The 18979-nt window shown below is 47.6% G+C and overlaps 2 protein-coding genes across 2 annotated transcripts in view; one reads left to right on the top strand and one right to left on the bottom strand.

The window, feature by feature from the left end:
* YEATS2 (YEATS domain containing 2) overlaps positions 1 to 18562 on the top strand; it is a 68528-nt gene extending 49966 nt beyond the window's left edge. The window contains exon 31 of the mRNA XM_027893656.1: positions 18495 to 18562. Coding sequence (XP_027749457.1) covers positions 18495 to 18525 — 31 coding nt within the window. The 3' untranslated portion in view covers positions 18526 to 18562. The remainder of the gene's footprint in view (positions 1 to 18494) is intronic.
* On the bottom strand, positions 770 to 16810 carry MAP6D1 (MAP6 domain containing 1). Its single transcript, XM_027893666.1, has 3 exons — positions 16116 to 16810; positions 5581 to 5698; positions 770 to 2895 (listed from the first exon to the last, which is right to left on the bottom strand). The coding sequence occupies exons 1-3, from the start codon at positions 16619 to 16621 to the stop codon at positions 2818 to 2820; spliced, it is 702 nt and encodes a 233-aa protein (XP_027749467.1). The 5' UTR covers positions 16622 to 16810; the 3' UTR covers positions 770 to 2817.
* Positions 18563 to 18979: the final 417 nt, after the last annotated feature.

Genomic DNA, 18979 nt, shown 5'->3' with positions numbered 1-18979 from the left:
ACCTGCTCAGTTTGTCCCTCATGTAGTTGGAACCAGGCAGCAGCTCGTGAGCCTTTGGCTTTCTCCTGGAAGTCTTTTGAGGCATAGCTAGGAAAGGTGGCCTTGCACTGTCTGGGGAAGGTAGCTGTACTTTCAGCACCTTTACTGACAGAAATATTTTTGAGAGTAACTGTAAAATGATGGTATCTGTGAAAATTCAGTTCCTGTGACTCTGTGAGATGGCAGAGTGAAACTGAGCTGAAACTTAATAGGGAACACTATGGGCATGTCTGAAAGGAGTCTTGAAAGCGTGGCACCTGCATCAGAGTCAATCTACCCTCTGTGCATTTTATAGGGAATGTAGCAAATTAATGTCATTGGTTCATCCCCTTTTCTCCTTCATGGTGATGGACTGCTTGCTGAATAGTTTGCTTTCCCTTTGAAAAGGTCTGGGAAAAGTCCCATAAGTGACTATGGATTCTGCAGACCAAGAGCTTTCCTTTGGAAAGCATCTGTGGTTTCGGATCAGCAGTTGGGCCACAGCTTGCAGTGTTCCTTAGAAGCTGTTCTTGCTGGGGGCTGTGCCTGCAGGCAAGCTCCAGGAGGAAGGAGCTGACTGCTGATGGCTCTGAATGCCTCTCCCCGAGACCTTGCTTGGTGCCTGCTGTGCTCTGCTGTTCTGCTCGTGCAGGTGTGCAAGACAGACGTGGTGACAAATTGTCCTGCAAGGTTGAATTACCTGAGGGTTATGCTTTACAACAACAACAAAAAAATTGGGAAAGAACCAATAGACAAAATACATTTTAATTTATTAAATTAAATCCAGTTCATTTGATAAAATACAAGCTTATTATATTACCATTTTGTTTAAACCTGGGTTGTGTTTTGTTTTAAGAAATACAGTGAATTAAGAAGAGAGAATAGACAATTTCTCCTTTTTTTTTTTTTTCGTTTTTCTTGCTGTTAGTAAAGTCCAGGATTGAAATGAACTTAAATTATTTGAACAAAACTGTTAAAAACATTATAAAGAGATTAAACAAGCAGATTGAATTCTTAGAAACATCTAACATGCAAAACTTTTAGTACAGTTTGAATGTTTCAAATTAATATATCCTGAAAAATTAATCTCCTGAAATATTATTTTGGCAAGCACTGGGATTTCTGTAGGTTCCTATGGGTCCAAGGATGAGTGTGGGAAGTGCCATCCCTTGTCCCACCCAAACACAGCTTACTGCAGGTGTTCCATATTCTGGTGGTTGGGTTCGGTCCTGCTACAGCAAACAGAGATGGCACCATTAAATTCTCACACACTGCAGTGAGAAGATGTTGTCTGCATGTATTCCAAGTACAATCCACGTGCCAGCTGTTCAAAAATTGTTCTTATGGGAGTTATCAGCAATGCATACGTGTTTGCAGAATCCCCAAGTTCACTAAATTTGCCTTAGGCTTTGGATAGAAGGAAGTTTAAGAAAAAATCCTCCTGCGTTAAAGTCTGTTTCACTACAGGTGAATGAATATCTGATCCCTGTTCAAGTCTGAGGACAGTTTCCCTTTGTTCTACACAACACACGTGTGTTGCAAACACATAAAGTTTTTAAAATTTTTTCCCAAAATAATTAGTAAAACCATTAAATAAGCAATAGACTAATTATATTGCATAACTTATTAATAGAAATTGTAAAGTCTTGATGAACAAAGGCTAAAAAAATGGTTTCTTAAAACACGTGTACCTCAGCAAAAGTTAAATGCACAGCAATCTAAAAAAATGAGCTTCAGAACAATGACACTTGAAATGGCCTATCTTAGAAATGACAGATGGCTTACATTCTACATTACATTTTTCTTTAAGAAGAGTTTCTAAGTAACATTCGCTTGTGGTTGTTCCTAGCATTAGCATTACCAATATACAGGCAATAATTTAGGAATTTCAAGGCAATATTTTCCACCTTGCATATGCAAAGAGTTAACATTTATTAAAAGTATAAGCATATCCTTTTCATTAAAGGATCACAAATTGCTTTAGGTAAAATCCATGTACAATATTTACACTCACCCTAACAGCTATACAAATTACATAAGTATCTTAGATCCTCTGGAGGAGCCTGGTGGGTGCCTGGCTGTGTCCATGTACTGCTCTACAAGCCAGCCCAGTGCACTGCTATCAGGGCTATCTCCTGATGTTCAGTCCCCTCTTGCTCTTGCATCAGCCCTTCAGTTTTGGAAATATCCAGCCTTCCAGCTGGAAAGCCCCAAAACACTGCATGTGCCAGATTTATTTTATAGTTTATTGATGTTGGCTTCCTCCAGCTTCTAAAACAACCCTGGAAGTTCAGATCAGCCCCGGTGAAGCTGTGCTTTCTGGTGATGCCATTTGAGGTCCTACTCCCAAAACCCCTCAAGAAAGGGCCAGACTACTCCCGGGTCTTTCTCTGGCCTACTTAGAGGGTGTTGCTAAATAAAATTGGTTTGGGTTTTAATTATCCATCCCGTTGTGCTGGTTTTCCCTCCTACCCTGTGTAGCTATGCGTAGGGACATTGCCTGCAATCCTACCTTAGCTGCCCAAAGTCAATCTCCTAATGTGACGCCAGCTGGCATAGTAATGAACCTGCTCCTGTGAAAAACTAGGTCATTCCTCGCAGGGTGTTTTGCCAGTTCTAAACCAAGCGCTTTGCGGTTTGTTGTGTTAACAGAAAGTGTGTATGCATATCATTAATCACTGGAGCTGCTGTTGATAACACCGGTTCTTTGATCTTAACACTCCTCGTGAAAATTGCATAGTGATAAATCTTAACAGAAACGCTGCGTTTAGGCTGCCTGGGTGCGAGGAGGGCCCAGGTTCAAACGTTGAGGATCCGTGATGGTGCCTGGAAAACGGCAGAAGGGTTGGGGGAGAATCTGGTCTTCACCTCTGGGATCTAGTGGGGTGAGGGGAGAGAGAAATATTAGTGTGACACAGAGTACAACTGTCTAGAGAGTCTGAGAGATCTGGAGTGCTGCGAGGATCTGTCTACTCTCCCTGTAACATGCCACTACCCAACAAGTGTTATCTCTTGGCTGGGCATCAGTGAGACCAGCCTTGGCCTGCAGGGTGATTCGAGGGCAGGTGTGATGCTGTGCCAGTGAGGAGGGGCTCAATTGTAACCCAGCCCTTGGACCCGGAGGTGTGTGGTGGGATGGGCATAACCATGGCTGGGCAGGCCTTGGCTGGAGCAAGCTTCTGCAAGATGAAGAGCTGCCTCTTCACAAAGTCCTGCTTGCAGATACTCTACAAATGTCACAACAAATTCACCACTGGCCTGGTGCTGGATTTTAAGTGAGAGGAATTAGAGTGGTGTGTGTCTGGTCCTTAACCTTTCTGAGAATGCCATCCAGGCTCTATCAAGATGTTCCACTGTAATGCCTTATGGGGGCTATGATCTATGTCTGCTGTGAACAGAGGTGCAGACCTGGAGTACCCAAAGGAGAACAGTTGGTTACTGGCCGTGCCAGGCTGTGAAACTTCAAGGACTCAGATAAGGATGGAGGAAAGAAAAGCAGAGATAAGTGGCTGCTCTCTCTAATGTCTGTGGAGTAATAATTACATGCAATATGTAGCTATTTTGGTTGTACTGAAGCATGAAGGACACCTGGATGCTTCTCTCATCTCTAATGCTGAAAACCCAAAGGTTTTGAAACAGCACTGGCCATAGATGTGCATCCAGCCCAGGACTCTGGGTGAATCTGGCTATAAAATGTGAAGGGGTGGAAAGCTCTGCTGGGTGTGCTGATGGGCACCATCCAAGCAGAGAAAAAAGAGCAAGACCACAGGCAAAGAGAGTATAGGGAAAAAGGGAAAGCTATTGATCTGCTTGTTATTGTTTCATTGTTCTGATTTTTCCGTTCCTCTGGGGATGCATCTGACACGCTGAGGAACAAGTGAGATGTCACAAACAGCCTGTTCACAGCTCAGCAGCTGGGGAGAGCCGTTCCCTTGAGTCCTCCATGTAGCTCTCAGGACAGAATGTAAACCTGACTCTTGTGTGTCTGGCAAAGCCAGGGCTTTCAGGCCAGAGGGAAAGTCCAAACGGTCAAGTGTGAATCAGGGACAGTCTGGCTTCTCTTTGAACTGGTGACTCTTTAGCACCATCTTCGTTCCTGACTACACCTTTCCCATGCTGTCTGTGAGAGAGGCTGCACCCTGGGGCTCCAGGACACGAGACCTTTGCTGCATGGTCCAGAGTGCAGTGTCCTCAGTGGCAAGTGTTTGTGTCTGGGATTCCAGTCTTCCCTTTCCTTCGAGAACTGGGATAGGGACTCGGAGGGGTTCATCTAGGACCCTCTCCTTTGCATCCTATCTGCCAAATAGGACGACACTGTATTTTGACCCCTCTAGGGTCAAAATGAAAAATTAAATCCACAAGGGTCAAAATACAAGGTTTAAGAGTTAAATATCCTCTATCCTCATTGCTGCACCTCGGTAAGCAGCCCAGACTATTCAGAGCAAGGAGGAAATTTTGGTGAGGTTTGCAAATTCTGTTTTGCCTGAGGTCACTGTCCCACTTGCAGCAGAGCTGGATATACCCACCGTGTGCCTTGTCGCAGCAGTGTGCTGGCAATCCTCTGCGGAGGAGGCACTTGACTGTCTGCTGATTAAACACTTCTTCCTTGTCTCCTCCAAGGCAAAGATTTACTTTTTCCGTGTGGCCCTGGAGTAGCTGCTGTTACCTCTGACAGCACAGCACACTGCGGCAGGGGACTTCAGCCCTGGCCCCATCTCCACTTTCCGTGTCACTCAGTGCAGCCTCTGAACCACTGGCTGTGAGGCGCTGCTCTCCTTGGTGGTCTAATGCAAAAAGCAGCTAAACCACAGCCTTGTCAGTGTGCACTTTCCTTCCTTGTGGGGATGGGGACTGTGTGGGGCCCTGGCAGGGAAAATGCCGAGTACAGAGAGAATGTTTCCTCGTGGGAATTTCAGTTACACGTGTATTTCATGAACAAGAAAATGATCTTCACTAATATAGAGGGTTGTAAAACTCGCAGGAAAATCCCAAGGAAGTCTCAGAAGCCCAAGAGCTGTGCAGCTTGGCTGCTCACCACAGCTGTGTCCTCCTTGGTGTTGGTAGTGGGGGCAGCCTCTGCCCCCACCAGCACGGGGGCATTTTGTCTGCCTGGGTGGGTGCTGTTCCTCAGGCAGGGATCTGCAAAGGTTCCCATGCAAACACCTGTGCCCGTGGTTGATGTTGGTACCAGAGGTTGAGTCTCGCACTGCAGCCCTAATGCTGGTGCACACTGACCACTCCAAGGGTGTGCAGAGGGTGTTGGCTGAACCTTATACACAGAGAGGGGATGGCACACCCACACACACACACACCTTGTACATAAGATATTCACTTGAGGGATTGAATTATGGGTTGAATTGTGACCAGTTACAATATGACATTGTCTAGCACATCTCTCTGAAGGGAAGGGATGGCCACATTACCTAATGGGCAGTGATAAAAGAGGGGTCAGTGAGGACATAGCTACACACACCACACTGATTAAAAAATGAGTAGTTTGTGATGTGTACAGTTTGGGCTTTACTCTCATTGACTTTAGGATTTTTAAAAACTGTTAATTACCTTAAAGTCTGCCTTGTAGCTTGTTTCTTGAACAAAATGATCTTCTGGCATAATGAAGCCTTGTTTTGTCTTTATAGGCTTGGATGGTTTTGCTCCAGTCCATGGGCGATACTCTTGTCTGAAATGAGATTGTCAAGACAGAAGAACCCATAAAACACAATATACTCACAGGGTGCTTCTGCTCAGAGTGGTTGCAAAGCCAGAAAGCAAGACTGGTTGTAATCAGCTCTTAAGATTGAACTTCTCTAAGGCATACTGAGAATAAAAGACCAGCTGAGTGTAGAGGCCTGCCTCTCTCACAAAGCTCATGATGAAAGGTGCAACAGGGCATAGACTGGGCTAACTGGCTGCCCTGACTTAACTTTCCTTTTATTCCTGCAAAATGTGCTCTCTCTTGGTGGTGCTTGGTGCTTCCCTCCTGGATAAGAAAAAGTCAGGGTGACTTTTTGCATGAAGGCCCATTGACCACTTACAATATAAAACATCATCTGGCTCATCAGCCACTTACTATGTAAAATCCCTTGGTCTGGTGCCTGCCCTCCCCTGTGGAGAGAGTGGGCTGATATTCCCTCCCTTGGCTGTGGCTCTCATCAGCAGGCAGGTTTGCCAATGTGTGCTGTGCTGCACAGCTGTGGCAGCCCAATCTGAAATGCATCCAAAGGGAGGCACCATCTCAGCTGGCAGATGCTTCCGCTGATGATTTTCCCTCAGAGGGGGGCAAGTGCTTTAAATCTGCATGGTGATGTCTGAGACAGCATCGCTGCTCTGAGAATTAGTCAGCCAATTGCCATCTGAGAAGTGGGTGCAGAGACTGCACTGAGAAAGGGGCAGCACAGGTTTCGAGTGCACCAAAGAACAGCATGGCAAGGTTTGGCTTAGCTTGGCTTCCAGCTCCCTTCTGCAGCCTTTCCCTTCCTTCTCTGTAGCCCTTGTCACAGACGGGCCTCACTGATGCCCCCTCCACTAGGACTCTGGATGCTGCAGTAGCAGCCAGCTGAGCTGGCTCATTTCTCTCAGGAGAAGACAGGAGTCTGCTCTGTTTATGTACGTATCTCTGGCAACCAACAGGCAGTTTCTGTAGCGAAGGGAGAGGTGACTAACCGAGATGTGACAGTTTTATGTTCATACCCTGGCATACTTCAATAATATCTGCATTTTACTATCTGCTTATGCACAAGATCAAGGAGTAAGACTCAGTTCTTAGTGCCCAGGCTAGGGAAACAGACTGGGTTTTAATGTGGCCAGTTTAGCTTTGATCACAGCCTTTCTGTTGTTCCTTTTTCCCAAGCATGCTATTTGCTATTTTGATAGTAGATAAAAATTCTCCTTTTAAAAATCTTACTTTAAAATGCATGAGTGTGGAGTATTATTTTAGAACGTGTAGTTTGGACATGATCCTTTCAGTATATCACCAAAGTGATATAACCACTTTATGTTTTATTTCTAATAATAGACTCAGCCTTAAAATGCTGCCTCATTTCCTTGCTGATTTGTGGATACCGGGTACAACCCTGGACTGCATCTAAGCCAGTGAGAAAACAGCATGCTAACAAAATTAATTCCAAAAAATTGAATAACTGTTTCTTGACCAAGTTAGCTGCTGGCAGCAGCCTTCTGCCAGGATGGATGAATACAGGTGCAGGCACAAGGAAAGGGGCAGGAGCCTGCTTCTGGGGCTGACAGCAGTTTGTCAGCTTGAGTGAGGGCGGAGTGAGTTCTTAAATCCACTCAGTCAGTAACGGATATTGCTCTGTGTAAGAGCTTCCTGCTGTTGGAAAGCAAAGCCAGGCCTCTGTCAGGGCTGTCTATGTGCATTTCAAATCTTTTTTATAATTAGTTTGCTCTCACTGTCCTTCTGCCTTCTCTGCACCTTGCTGTTTGGGCCTGCTCAGGCAGCAGGTGAGTGCCCGTGCAGCTCTCCCAGAGCTAGCAGTGGGGTTCCTGCTGCTCTAACACCTCAGGGCCAGAGAGCACCTTTGCAGAAAGGTGATTTTGGCCAAGTGATGCCCCAAGAAGGCAACCTTTCAGTAGGGAATCCCAGATGTGTGTGAATGTTAAATCTGAGCTCTGCTCTGCTGCACAGCTAGAGGAATGACACAGAGCTACTGGGCAAAATACCAGCAAAATGGTACAAAACCATCAATTACATCCCAGCAGTTTCTAGGAACTGGAACCTGCCGCTCCACATAAAGCCCAATTTCCTCAGGAATACTGGTGGCATTGATTCCTAACCATTCAACCTGGTGCTGACTGATCTCCTCACTGCAATAGAGTGTGTCCCCAGCTTGCAATGAATGACTGTGCTGCCTGCCTGTGCAGCCAGCTCTGTCTCACTGCTTTATAGCAGATCATTTGCTGATTTGGCAGACCCCCAAACACAGCCCTTTTGGATCACAGGACCCTCATTTTGGCCGGAAGCCAAACCATTCTCCTCTCAGCCTGGACAGTCAAAACTATTTTTGAGGCACCTACATGCACGGAGGAAATGCTCTACCTTCAGCCACAGAATCAGAAATGTGAGGGCAGATACAGTCACGGCTCAGACCCACAGCAGCATTTCCAATCCTGGCTTGGGATTTCCCACTGGGTAAACCCAGGACTCTGAGCCCCAGAGAAGGGCTGGGCACAACATAGGCAACATATCTCCTCTGGGAGCTGGGGTAGTTGAAACAAAATAAGAAATTATTATTGTAACCTTTGATACAGAAAGTGCAGCTGACTAAATTTGCTCTGCCTTTCAGCTTGCAGGACACAGGCTCTCATCTCCAGCTCTATAGCCAAGAGTCAGAAGGAACACAAGCCCAAATACCAGTTTGGTGACTTGACTAGAAATAAGTCTTGGAGTCATGAGTGGAGTTGAAATGCATGAGCATTCCCCAAGCCTGGGGAAGAGGAATGACCTGTTTTTAATGTTGCTTAGTTTAGGATGTCAAGTGTCACGATTAGTGACTGTTTTCCTTCTCCCTTGTACCCTTGTGTGATGTGACATACAGCTGCTGCTGGGGATGAACATGCAAGACTGACTGTTGCTGTTGGACATGGTCATCTTCATCCTTCCTGCTGTACCCCTCCTCCTCTCCTTGTCCCGAGACAGCAGCAGTTGTCAGGTTACTATGAGTCTGCAAGGACCTGCAGTCGAGGAAAAGTAGCCTCCAGACCATAACTCAGTGTCCAGGCTCTCTTTAGGTTCTGTTTTGTCCTCCACTACTGCAAGCTAGAGGTGAGATTTTTGATCTCCATATATAGAAATGATCTAGTGGTGCTTCTAAGTACTAAAGCACTGGGGTTGTGAAAGAAAAATGCCTCCTGAGTAGCATGCAAGATTTAAAACAGTAGGGATCAAAAGGGAAGGGCTGCTTTTTTTGTACTGCTCTTTCTGTACATATGACTCACTCTAGGAAGAATTAAGAAGCAACTTTTTGCAGGTGATTGCCCCTTGTGGATCTGCATTCATCATATAAATCAATACTTTGTCATTTGTTTCTTTTCTCTGTCTCAAAATTGGTTAATAGAGCCTGAGGAAAGGCTTTTTTTTTTTTTTTTTTTTTTTTTTTTTTTTTTTTTTTTTTTTTTTTTTTTTTTTTTTTTTTTTTTTTTTTTTTTTTTTTTTTTTTTTTTTTTTTTCTTTTTTTTTGTAATATGTGGGGATGGGTCTGTAGGGGAAGGTTTGAATCTGTGCAGTGTGGAGAGGGAAGCTGGTGGCCTGCTGGGACAGTTTAACCCCCATGGGAGTACAGCTAATGTATAGGCTAGAAACTAAAAAAAAGCACCAGACTGTTAATTGCCAGGGGGTTACAATGAAGCCCAGCTTTCACAAGAGCTGGTGACTGGGTGCCATCTCCCTCCCCTGGTGAGCAAGACCAGCTAACAGCCCAGGCAGGGGGGATGCCCCACCATGATTTACCCAGTGGCCTTGCAAACTTATTTGGGAATGATGGATTTGGGACTGGTCCTTCTGTTCTTTCCAGACACGGTGGTGCTGCAGCTCAAGCTGCTGGATGCTGCAATCCATGCAGTGACTGGCCTAAGTGCTGCCTCCAGCTCTTCCCATTTCATATGCTCCACAAATATTTTCTGGCCCTGCAGAGAAAGCTGTCTGCAAAATCCTTTTTATTTCACTGACCTAGTGAAAAGCTAACCTATAAATGTTTCTAACTTCACAGAGATGGAGGACTCTTCTGGTGGGCACGGGGAGGCAGACAGTAGAAACACTGGCTGTGCTTTTTGCGGTGTTGGAGCTGCTGTTTCCATGCAGATTTATCTTCAGCATTGATACTATTCCTTTGCCCCATCATACACCACCAATGCCATCACAGTTGTCATTTCAGTACTTGATCTTTATGTCACGGTTTGCTTCCCATGATTAATTATCTATGGCAGTTCTGAGCCGCTGCATTACAATCCCATTTCTTATTTAAGAAATGGAGAAAAAGGCTCATTCTGTATAGCTGACCATAACTCAAAGCTACACTGCCTGAGCTGGTCTGTGCTCATTCTTTCATTGTCTTATTCCTTCTCATACCCAGCACACCAGTGAGAATTAAACAGCACAATGAACATATCTCCAATTTTTCCTTCAGGAGGAAAGCTGTGTGCACAGCTTGGGAGTCTCGGTTATTTTCCTTTCAAAGTACACACTACTCTAGGTGTCAGCTGGGGAAGCCAGACTGGTGTGCAAGGGGTTTGGGCAGAAGAGGGGGGTGAAATGTCTCCCTGTTTGTGACACAGCTCGTTGCAGGTTCCTAGCAGGGCCATGCAGCTGGTTTGCCCAGGTGGAGCTGTGTGGCCAGTGGTGCTCTCCCAGAGGACAGGCTGAGTCTGCTTGATGGCAAAGACCCCCCCTAGGCCAGGGAGGATGCTGTGACATCTCCTGGCAAGTGGAGGATTGCAAATGTCTCAGCTCTCATCTGCAGGAAGGTCAGGCAGTGCTTGGAGCTGCTCATAATTCACAGGAAAGAAGCAACAGCAAAAGACTGGACTGAAAAGACCAGACAAAACCTTAAGCCTCAAACTGTTGTCTTAGGGTGAGTTTTAGGAGCTTGCTTTGCTCACGAGCAGATCCCCAAGGAAGGAGTACTGACAGTGGTCTGACAGGACAGGCACCTGCTTCCCTCTTATTGGAGCTGTGTGAATGGGGTTGTGTGGGTAGGTCTGAGGGTCTTGACTTCTGTCCTTATCCCACTTTCCATTCTTTTCCCTTTTTCTCTAACCTAAGGTTGAGTGTACATCAAGGGGAGGAAATTCCTCCTACTTTATGCAACAGCTTTGAATCTTCCCCATTTCGGTTCTGCAGCATACTTTGCACAACAGACACCCTCTCTTGAGCCTCTATTCGCAGCTCACCTGGCTCTCTCCTCACATCTGTCCCTCTCCAAGCCCTCCCTTCCCCACCCAGGCTATGCAGTGCACAGTGAATCCCTCTGGATCCATCCCAATGCCTGCACTGAGTAAGCTTACTTGTTAAATAGCGTAAAAATCAGGGGCTTCAGTATTAATTTCCCCAAGCAGCAAGACACTTAAGAATGTAAAGATAACTGTAAGCCTCGATTATAAAAGCTTTACTGCTATTATTGAGGATAAGCGTGCATTTAAAGATCTTGCTGGATCAAGGATGGAGCTCCTCACATGCAGTACTCTTAACCCTGCTGGCTCAGGTGTGTGCTTTGATCCCATACATTACTGAACACAAGTGTAGGTATTTTCTTTGTTTTCTGCACAGCTGAAATAAGATGCTTTTCATTGTGAAGCAGTCACCACGGGTCACCTCATTTCTCTGCACAAGCACCTACTTGAAGGCGAATGAATAGGATAGAAAGCCAAGTAACATGTTCTGTGACTGCATCCATAGCTCTGGGGAAAGCGTCATTCCCTTTCGTTCTGCGGTGTCTCTCCTGGTGGGGTATTGTCGGTTCCATGGTCACAGTGAATGGCACGTGTTGAGTTCTTATGCAAGAATGTGGGAATTCAGTTTGCTGGGGTATCTTCCAGCCCACTATTCCAAGAAATCATTAGCGATAGCACATCAGACACCTTTCCCCCTAATTACCCCAGCTCTTTATGAGATTTCTTCTCATCACAAAAATTGCTTGATCTCTGGGGCCCAGTTTGGTCTGCTTTACTGCTGTGCCTCCTACCTGTGAACAAGTTGGGTGCTCTTGACTCTCCTGCCTGCTCAGGACACCTGTCCTGTGGAAACCCCAACTGCAGAGAGTGGCTCTGCTCAGGGCTGGTGTTGTGCATGTGTGCAGAAGTTTACAGTCATCCTCCCAGTTCCCCGAGTGCCAATACAAGCAAAGCCAATGCGGGGAGTCGGGGGGGGAGGGAACAGGCAAAACAATCCCTTGCAACTCTCATGCAACATTTTCGTTTATACATTTGAAGTGCTTTCCCAAAGCTGGCAAGTTACTGAAGGGAAAACTGAAGTCTGAAGTGACCTATAGGGTAGCTGAGCATTGAACAGGGTTCTCCTCCCAGCAATACTGGCCCTGGCGGGGAGGTTGTGCCTTTTCCCTGTTGCCTTCTAACAAGGTAAGAAAATGACATCCAGAGAACAGAGCCAGCTGGAGATACCTGCTGACAGCACCAGCTTCTCTCATCCTCTGTTAAGAGAGCTAAGTAAAGCACTTTTCTATTTCTAGAATGTCTGCTAAATGCAATCAAGACCTACTACTACAATTGTGTGCAAAGCACCTGCAACTTACTGCTGAAGGGAGAAGTCACTTCCATGATGCAAAAGGACAAACACTTGGGAAGGTGCAGAGGGGCCACTCAGCACTTTCTTCTGCTTCCTCCAGCATCAGTAAGGTATAATCTACTGCAACCCTCTGCAGCAGTCCCTGGGATCTTTTCACACTTGGAGCACATCCCATTTTAGCCTTTCAAGTGCAGCTTGTATCGATCTGCCTCAGCCTGTGTGCCTGAGCACCCACCATGCAGCCCCATTGGGGTTTGACTTCATTCAGACCCTGCAGGACTCCAGCCAAAATCCAGGGACTGGAGGGAGCAGGGAGCTGCCCCAAAAATCTGGGGACATAGGATAATAGTTGGTAGGCCAGGCAGCTGTGCTGTCCTTCCACCTTTTATTCAGAATTATTATTTCAAAATCAGAAGTCTTTGCTTCCTCAGGGATACAGGTATTCTTCCAACAACCCCTCCCGTTTGTCTTTCTTCTGGCCATAGAAAGATTCCCTCAGTCTCGGACATTGATCCTGCAGGTTTATTTTGTGCTGGGAAATGCCAGGTCAGGCTGACTGGCTTAACCATGTGCAGACAGTTTTGTATGCAGCTGAGTTTCCTTCTGAACCTAAAGCAGCGTGCAGAATGAAGTCTCACAGGAGCAGAGCACTGATGCACAATAGCACATCAAATGCTGCTCCACATTACAGGGGACTCACCACTACCCTTGGGTGCTTCATAGAAACAAACACAATAGGCTCTTGTAGAACTATGCAGTCAAAATTCCTGAATTAAAAAAACAAAACAAAACAACCAAACAAACCACAGAGCCCAAAAAAAGAAACCCCCAACATCTTACAGAGTCAAGCGAGAAAACCACTCCTGCCATTAAAAGCATGGAGTGGACCATGTATCAATGCCAGCTTTTCTGCATGTCCTGTTCAATGTCCTGCCTTGCCCTCCCTTTCACACTAAACAAGCCCAGCCAGCTGCTGAGACCTGGCACAGTCACGCAGTACAGCTGGAGGCTGCTGGCCAGCAGTGTCCACACTGCAGGAGCCGATCCTGCCAGGAAGAGCCTCACAGGGTGTGCCAGAGCTGGGCACAGAGCTGCTGAAGCACCTGGAGCACAAAGGACTCAAATGACCCATTTCTTGTGAGGGTGGACACAGCTCCCCACACTGAGAGCCCAGTCCTCAGGGCTGGGCCATAGGGATGGGCTGATACTCCTGCAACAGCAGAAAAGGGGGAATCTCCCCAAGATTCTCCCTAGCAAGGAATGAATGTCTTACCAAAAATGTGTGTGTTTTCCATATCTTTGCTCTTCTCTAACCATCTACCCACAGTGATCCTTGCCTGCATGTCTCTGTGCAGGACACTCTTCCTTTTTTCCACCCTCCCTAAAGACATCATGTGGCTCACCAAGCTTCTCTTTGGGACACAGCTGCCCCTAGTTAGAGAAACCCCTCCTACTCTGCCTCTGTCACAGGTGATCTGACTTTCCTTCTGCCTTCTCACCTCTGTGTGGGTGCAGCTTTCAAGAAGTGGGGCAGGTCCTTGCTGCCAGAGTGTAGTGGAGTTGTGTGTGGCCACCAAGGGATAGTTTAATGAACAAGGAGGGTCCTTCTAGTCTTCGTCAGAGAGGAAGATGAAGAGCATCAATCCTTAATGGTGCTGTCCAGCTACTACCTGAAGATAAAGTGTTTGCAGAGTGCAATACTGCCTTTGGAAAATAAGGTAAGAGGAAAGGAGTGAACTGTAATGGTGTTCGTGGAAATGTCCTTGTGGTTGTGAGTGCTCAGCTCACCAAAGGTGGAGGTGTTATGATCACTTCTCAGTTCAGACTGTGGCAGTGCTCCTGGGGCTTTGCCATGACTGAAGCTACCAAATACAAACCCAAAGTGTAACTGAAAATGAGTAACTCTGCCAAATACCTGCTTAGTCTTTCTTTAAAAAACAAAAAGGGACAAATATAAATGAAAGTAGAATTTTGCAGCCTGTGAAGCTATTGTGAACTTTTCTCCTGCTGCTTGTTGTGGCTCCTGTGTTCTCAGTGGCACAGGGATTTCTTAAATGCGATGTTGTACTAGGTGATAATCCAAAGAAACCACAGGAATTACTGGAATAAGGCAAAAGTGGCTTGATTTACGTAGTCCTGTCTGTATGAGTTGTGTACTATGTATTCAAAGAGCCTAAAGGTTTTACATGAGAACTTTGTTCTAGTGTGGCTGCCCCGCTCCTTTCAGCAGTGAGGAGTTACTCAACTAACTTGAAGTCTTACTTTTTGTAAAACTTGTTTTGATTTCCATGTTGATATGTTGCCCCAGCAGGTACTTTGTCGTGTGATCTGTAAACTTCTTGTTCTTTGATAATAGTAGCTGAGAGCCCTGTGTAAGAACAGACAAGTCAGAGGGAAGGAAGGTGTGAGAAGTGACTCTGCTGAGCATTTGAATAGCTGTAGGGCAGCTGCAGCTCTAATACAAGCTAATGCAGCCTTCCTCTGGGGTCAGGCTGAAGAAGCAGGGGAAGGCTTCAACAAAAAGGTGGAGATGGATGTGTTTCTGAGACCTGAACCTTGCTAGTCTTGTTCTAGGCAGGTTTCTCTGAAGTAATTCCTGTGCTCCTTGCAAATTGAAATGTGTTTTGGTTCAAGAATAATAATCACTCTGTGGTTGTCTGAAGAGATGTGGCAAATGAGAAAATAGTGCACAAATTCAAGCACTGCAGTTATCCTTCCTAAATCTGCATGTTCACTGCACATGGAGCAGGGCAGCTGCCTGTGTGAGGAGGAGTGGGATAAGCAATACTGCTGTGCAGGCTGGTAAATCCTCCCCAGGGCCCCCAGTTTGTCTTAAAAGCACTGTGATACATAATCTAATGAATTGCAGTGATGAAGAGAAATGTCTCCTAGGTACATAATAGGTAATAAGAGTCTAAATACTTGAGAATCTACTGGAATAAAAATAATTACTCTATTAATATACCTCATAGGTATATTAAAATCTGCCAAACATCACTATGAGGGAGCGTGTGGTAACAGCATGAAACTGATACAATATTCAACAGCAGCTTTGTAGGAGCTGAAATCCCCTCTTTTTCCATGGGGAGAGTCAGTAAGAACAAGAGTTGAATTTAGGTGCATCCCGCCTGACTATTTGTTTCACGAAATAAACATCTGTAATCAGTCGTACTGTTCAGAGAGAAAGGAAGGCATCGATAACATAAGTCATTTAGTAATTTTTAAAGACTGAGACAGGTGGTTTGTGACAATTTTTTCCATTACCCATTAGATGACATAGGGGATACATCCTGAAAATGTCTTCTTGTCTGACTAATCTTTTAAGGCTGTAATTTGGCTCGCCATGAATGTCGCATTCCAGGAGTTTTAAAGGGAAAACGGTAATGGCACCGAGGGATTCGGGGAACGCAGCTCGGTGCGGCTGTTGGGCACGGACGGGTGGCGGGCAGCTCTGGCTGTCGGAGGTGCCGAGTCTCCCGGCAGCGGGTGGGTAGCGCGCTGCTGCGCCAGGGATGCAATCATGGATCCCCCCGGCGCGCTCCCTCCTCTGCCTGAGCGGGGCCGGGCGCCGGCGCGCCCGGGGACGGCTCCGCTGCCCCGGCACGCACAGGGGCCGCCGGGACCACGCACATTGCCGGGGCACAAGCGACACTTTAAAGGACCGCAGTTCCAAAAGCAAAGGCGGCTTCGGCGAGAGGCTGAGCCCGCCCGCGAGGCGGCAGCCCCCGTCCCCCTCCCCTCGGTGGCGATTCCGCCCGCCGGAATCCCCGCGCTGCGGAGGAGCGTCCCCCGCCCGTGACAGGAGCAGCCCCGGCTCGGGGCGGCCGCCGGGCCCGGTTACCTGTAGGAGGTGGTGTGGCCGCCGTCCGCCTGCGAGCGCGGCCGGAGATGCTCGGGGCCGTCGACTGCCGTTCTCCCGCCGCCGCCGGGCAAGGCGCAGGCGGCGCGTCCCGGGGCGGGCTGGGGGGCGGCCCCGTCCCTCCCGCCGCCGCCGCCGCTACTGGCGCTGACCCAGGGGAAGGCGTCCCTCCTCGGGAGGGGCCACGCTCTGAAGTCCTGCCGGTACTGGGTCTCTGCCGCGAAGGGCTCTCCGGCGGCGGCCGCCCGGCCCTTCCTGCGGCCGGTCGGCTTCCCGGCGGCGGCGGCGGGATCCCGCGGGCGGCGCGCCGGGGCGGGCGGGCGAGCGCTGCCCCGCGAAGGGGGCCCGCCGCGCTGGGGCGGCCCGTCCTCCTGCTCCTCGATGTCCGAGTAGTTGTGGATGGTGAGCGGCACGGAGAGGTCGGACTTGTCCAGCTGGCTCCAGAAGCGGGCCAGGCAGCACACCCGGCTGATGCAGGGCCAGGCCATGGCCGCGGCCGCAGCCCCCGCCTCGCCCGCAGCGGCGCCCGCGGCTCCGGCGCCCGCAGCCGGCCGCGCTCCCGGCTTCAGCCCTCATCGGCGGCAGCCCCTCCTCCCGCCGCCCCCTTCCCCGATAACGACACCCCCTCGCCGGGATTACGGCCCGCACACGTGACCCGGCTGCCGGTGGGAGCCCCGTGCAGCTGCGGGGGAGGGAACGCGGCCGGGGCCGGACCCCGCGCCCCGCGGATGGACCCGCTCTGCCCGAGCGCCGCCGAGTGCCGCTGTCCGTGCCGCTGCTCCGAGAGCCGCTCTGCGCCCGGGAGCGCCGTAGCGCGCCCAGTCACGGGCACCGGCCAGGCGAGGACCGCTGCTCCGCTGTACCTGCTTGGTGCTGCTCAATTGTGCCTTCGAGGCAGCCGTCATCAGTCATGATTAGAGAAAGCGTTTATATACGAAACCTGGCGTTTAACGTTGCAAGGCTGCTGTTTCTCAACCAGATCACTTCTTTTTTAGTTTCCTATAGCTGCGTGCAAATCCCCACCTCTCTTAATCCCCCTCTCTCCATTTGCATTAACAGTTTAACCGCTTCACTTTTAAAATACCTCCTATTGACCAAAATCCAAGCATCTATTATATATCTTAATATAGGGCTCACATCTTTTACTGTTTGCCAGAGACTGCACATTACAGCTTTCCTTTTGTACATTCAGGTTCAAAACCACGCAGTCCTGGCACAAAACAGTGAAACTGACGGAATTACATCGGGGATAAGCTGGGCTTTTGAAATTTTACGTCTTATGTAATAAGTGGCTATGGGCCATAATGCTCCTCCACAATTCCCCATTCAGTGTGTTATTGCAGAGGAAGCTGAATCTCCCAAAGGGTCACCAAACTATCAATTATAAGGCTATAAAAGTGAAGAATGCAGATAAACTGAGATCCTGCCTATTAGAAAATCATCTATTCTCGTTACAGGTTGATAAGATAGGTGTAATGGCTTTAAACCAAAAGGGTGGCATTTTATATTGGATATCAAGAAGAAATTCTTCCCTGTGAGGGTGGTGAGGCACTGGCAACAGGTTGCCCAGAAGATCTATGGCTGTTCCATCCCTGGAAACATTCAGGGTTGGATGTGGCTTTGAGCAACCTGGTCTAGTGGAAGGTTCCCTGCCCATTGCAGGGGTGTTGGAACTAGGCTATCTTTAAGGTCCCTTCCAACGCAAACCAAACATTCTATGATTCTATGAAGCGTTATTAAGAAAATAATTATGCAGTGAAACTTGAGAAGGTAAGATCTACTGCGTTGTTTCAGCTGAGCACTACTGTACATGTAGTGCATTAGCACCTCAGTTCAGTCCAGATTTGCACTTGCTTCTGGTGGAAAGAAAGGCTAGAAATGTGGGTATGGGCTGGGGCAGAACCTCTCCTTGAGCATTTGGCCTCTCTGAAACACAGTCACCAAAGATAAGAAGCAATTCCTTTGCAGATGACCCTGTTGTCCCAGATACCTGTTTTGACACTTGCCAATGCTACTAGCTTTGATTTCATCACCACCCCCTCACCCTCATGAGTTAGTTGGGGCAAGGAGACTCAGAAATTTCAGGTAAAGACATTTGGGTCCTACACAGAACTCTTGTCACAAAACCATATAGGCTATTGGATGCTGTGTTTAATTTGTTGCCTGAAAAACCCACAAACATATTTTTACTTTTAGGAATATGCAGGGAGGCATTTCTCAGTTTTCTGCTGCTCTTGTTTTTTTTTAAAATCATATCTGGTAAAGAGAAATAGACTTTACAGCCATGTGAGAAAACAGAACATCTGCTTTATCATGTTATCATTAGCACAGTACAAATGGTGCTCTGATCCTTGTTCCTAGGCCTGACTTAGCAAAATACATTAGAGAATAAATCGGATGTCTCTGCTCATCCTGTGCCTGCCACTTCCTAGTACTGAATTCAGCTCTGGCAATGCATGTTTCAGAGCCCACCTACAGCATCAGGGAGTGCTTGGAGCAGCTGCTCATCACAGCTTGTAGGATGAAATTGGCACAAAGGCTAACTCAGACAGGAAAACCAGAAGATGCTGGATGAGATTAAAAAGTTGTCTGCATTTAGAAGATTTGTCATGATTAAAAGCTGGAGGGGAGGGGGGCGGAATACTGCAACAGTAAGACAAAGAAAACCCATCAAATCAGAAAGCAAAACAGCTCTTGCTGCCAGGAATGGGGGCTGAAAACTCTAACAGTTAGTTTTAATTCTAAAATGAAATTCCAAATAGAGCAGATCACTGAAACAAAATATTCCTTAAACATGGCAAGGCCAAAGCAGACTTTAAAGCCACTGAAAAAGGGTGAAGGACTGT

The sequence above is a fragment of the Empidonax traillii genome, unplaced genomic scaffold (assembly GCF_003031625.1).
Source record: "Empidonax traillii isolate 1590-97213 ecotype Southwest subspecies unplaced genomic scaffold, ASM303162v1 scaffold400:size839614, whole genome shotgun sequence".
Classification (NCBI taxonomy): domain Eukaryota; kingdom Metazoa; phylum Chordata; class Aves; order Passeriformes; family Tyrannidae; genus Empidonax; species Empidonax traillii.
The sequence above is the reverse complement of the archived record's forward strand: the minus strand, read 5'-3'. Positions and strand labels throughout refer to the sequence as shown.